Source organism: Cariama cristata, unplaced genomic scaffold, assembly GCF_000690535.1.
Source record: "Cariama cristata isolate BGI_N322 unplaced genomic scaffold, ASM69053v1 scaffold2756, whole genome shotgun sequence".
NCBI classification, from domain to species: Eukaryota; Metazoa; Chordata; class Aves; order Cariamiformes; family Cariamidae; genus Cariama; species Cariama cristata.
The window spans coordinates 17,669-18,232 of record NW_009621343.1 but is presented as its reverse complement, the minus strand read 5'-3'; the positions used below and the strand labels follow the sequence as shown (position 1 = coordinate 18,232).

Sequence of the window (564 nt, the reverse complement as noted above, 5' to 3'; positions counted from 1 at the left end):
CGTCGTAGGCCAGCGGTCGGCAGCAGGGTCGAGCCCGGACCTTCTCCTTCTTGATCTTCCTCCTGCTCCTCATGCTCTTCAGGGAGAGGTCGTAGCTCCGGACGGCCGCCTCGCAGGTGCCGCTGCAGTAGCGGAAAAGCACGGTCTCATCCGACTTATAGCCCAGGCCCAGCTCGCTGACGCTCACCTCCAGCTCCTTCAGGGCGCAGGGTTTGTGGCGAGCGCGGGCGCGCTTCCTGCGGCTGGGCGCCCCCGGGGGGGGGGGGGGGGGCCGCCCGAGTTCATGGCCTGGCTGTAGCGCTCCACCAGTGCCGAAATCAGCTGCCGGATCTCCCCCTCCGTGTAGCTCTCCAGCAAGCTGCTGTCTGCAAGAGAAAGGGCGGACGTTAGCGGGTGTCCTCCAGGGTGGGTGGCTGTCCCCAAGGATGGAGGTCCACTGGGGTGGGTGGACATCCCCCAGGATGGAGATTCCCTAGCCAGATGGATGTCCCCAAGGATGGAGGTTCCCTGGGGCAGGTGGCCGTCTCCCAGTGCTGGCTCCCGGCGTCCCTTGTTGCCCGCGGC

General features: G+C 67.2%; 1 protein-coding gene across 1 annotated transcript in view; it reads right to left on the bottom strand.

Moving 5' to 3' along the window:
- Position 1: 1 nt before the first annotated feature.
- Positions 2-564, bottom strand: part of NRTN (neurturin) — a gene marked incomplete at its 3' end in the record, with an annotated part of 2,193 nt that continues 1,630 nt past the window's right edge. The window contains 2 exon segments of the mRNA XM_009701909.1: positions 2-258; positions 261-365. Of these exon segments, the coding sequence (XP_009700211.1) occupies positions 2-258; positions 261-365 (362 nt within the window).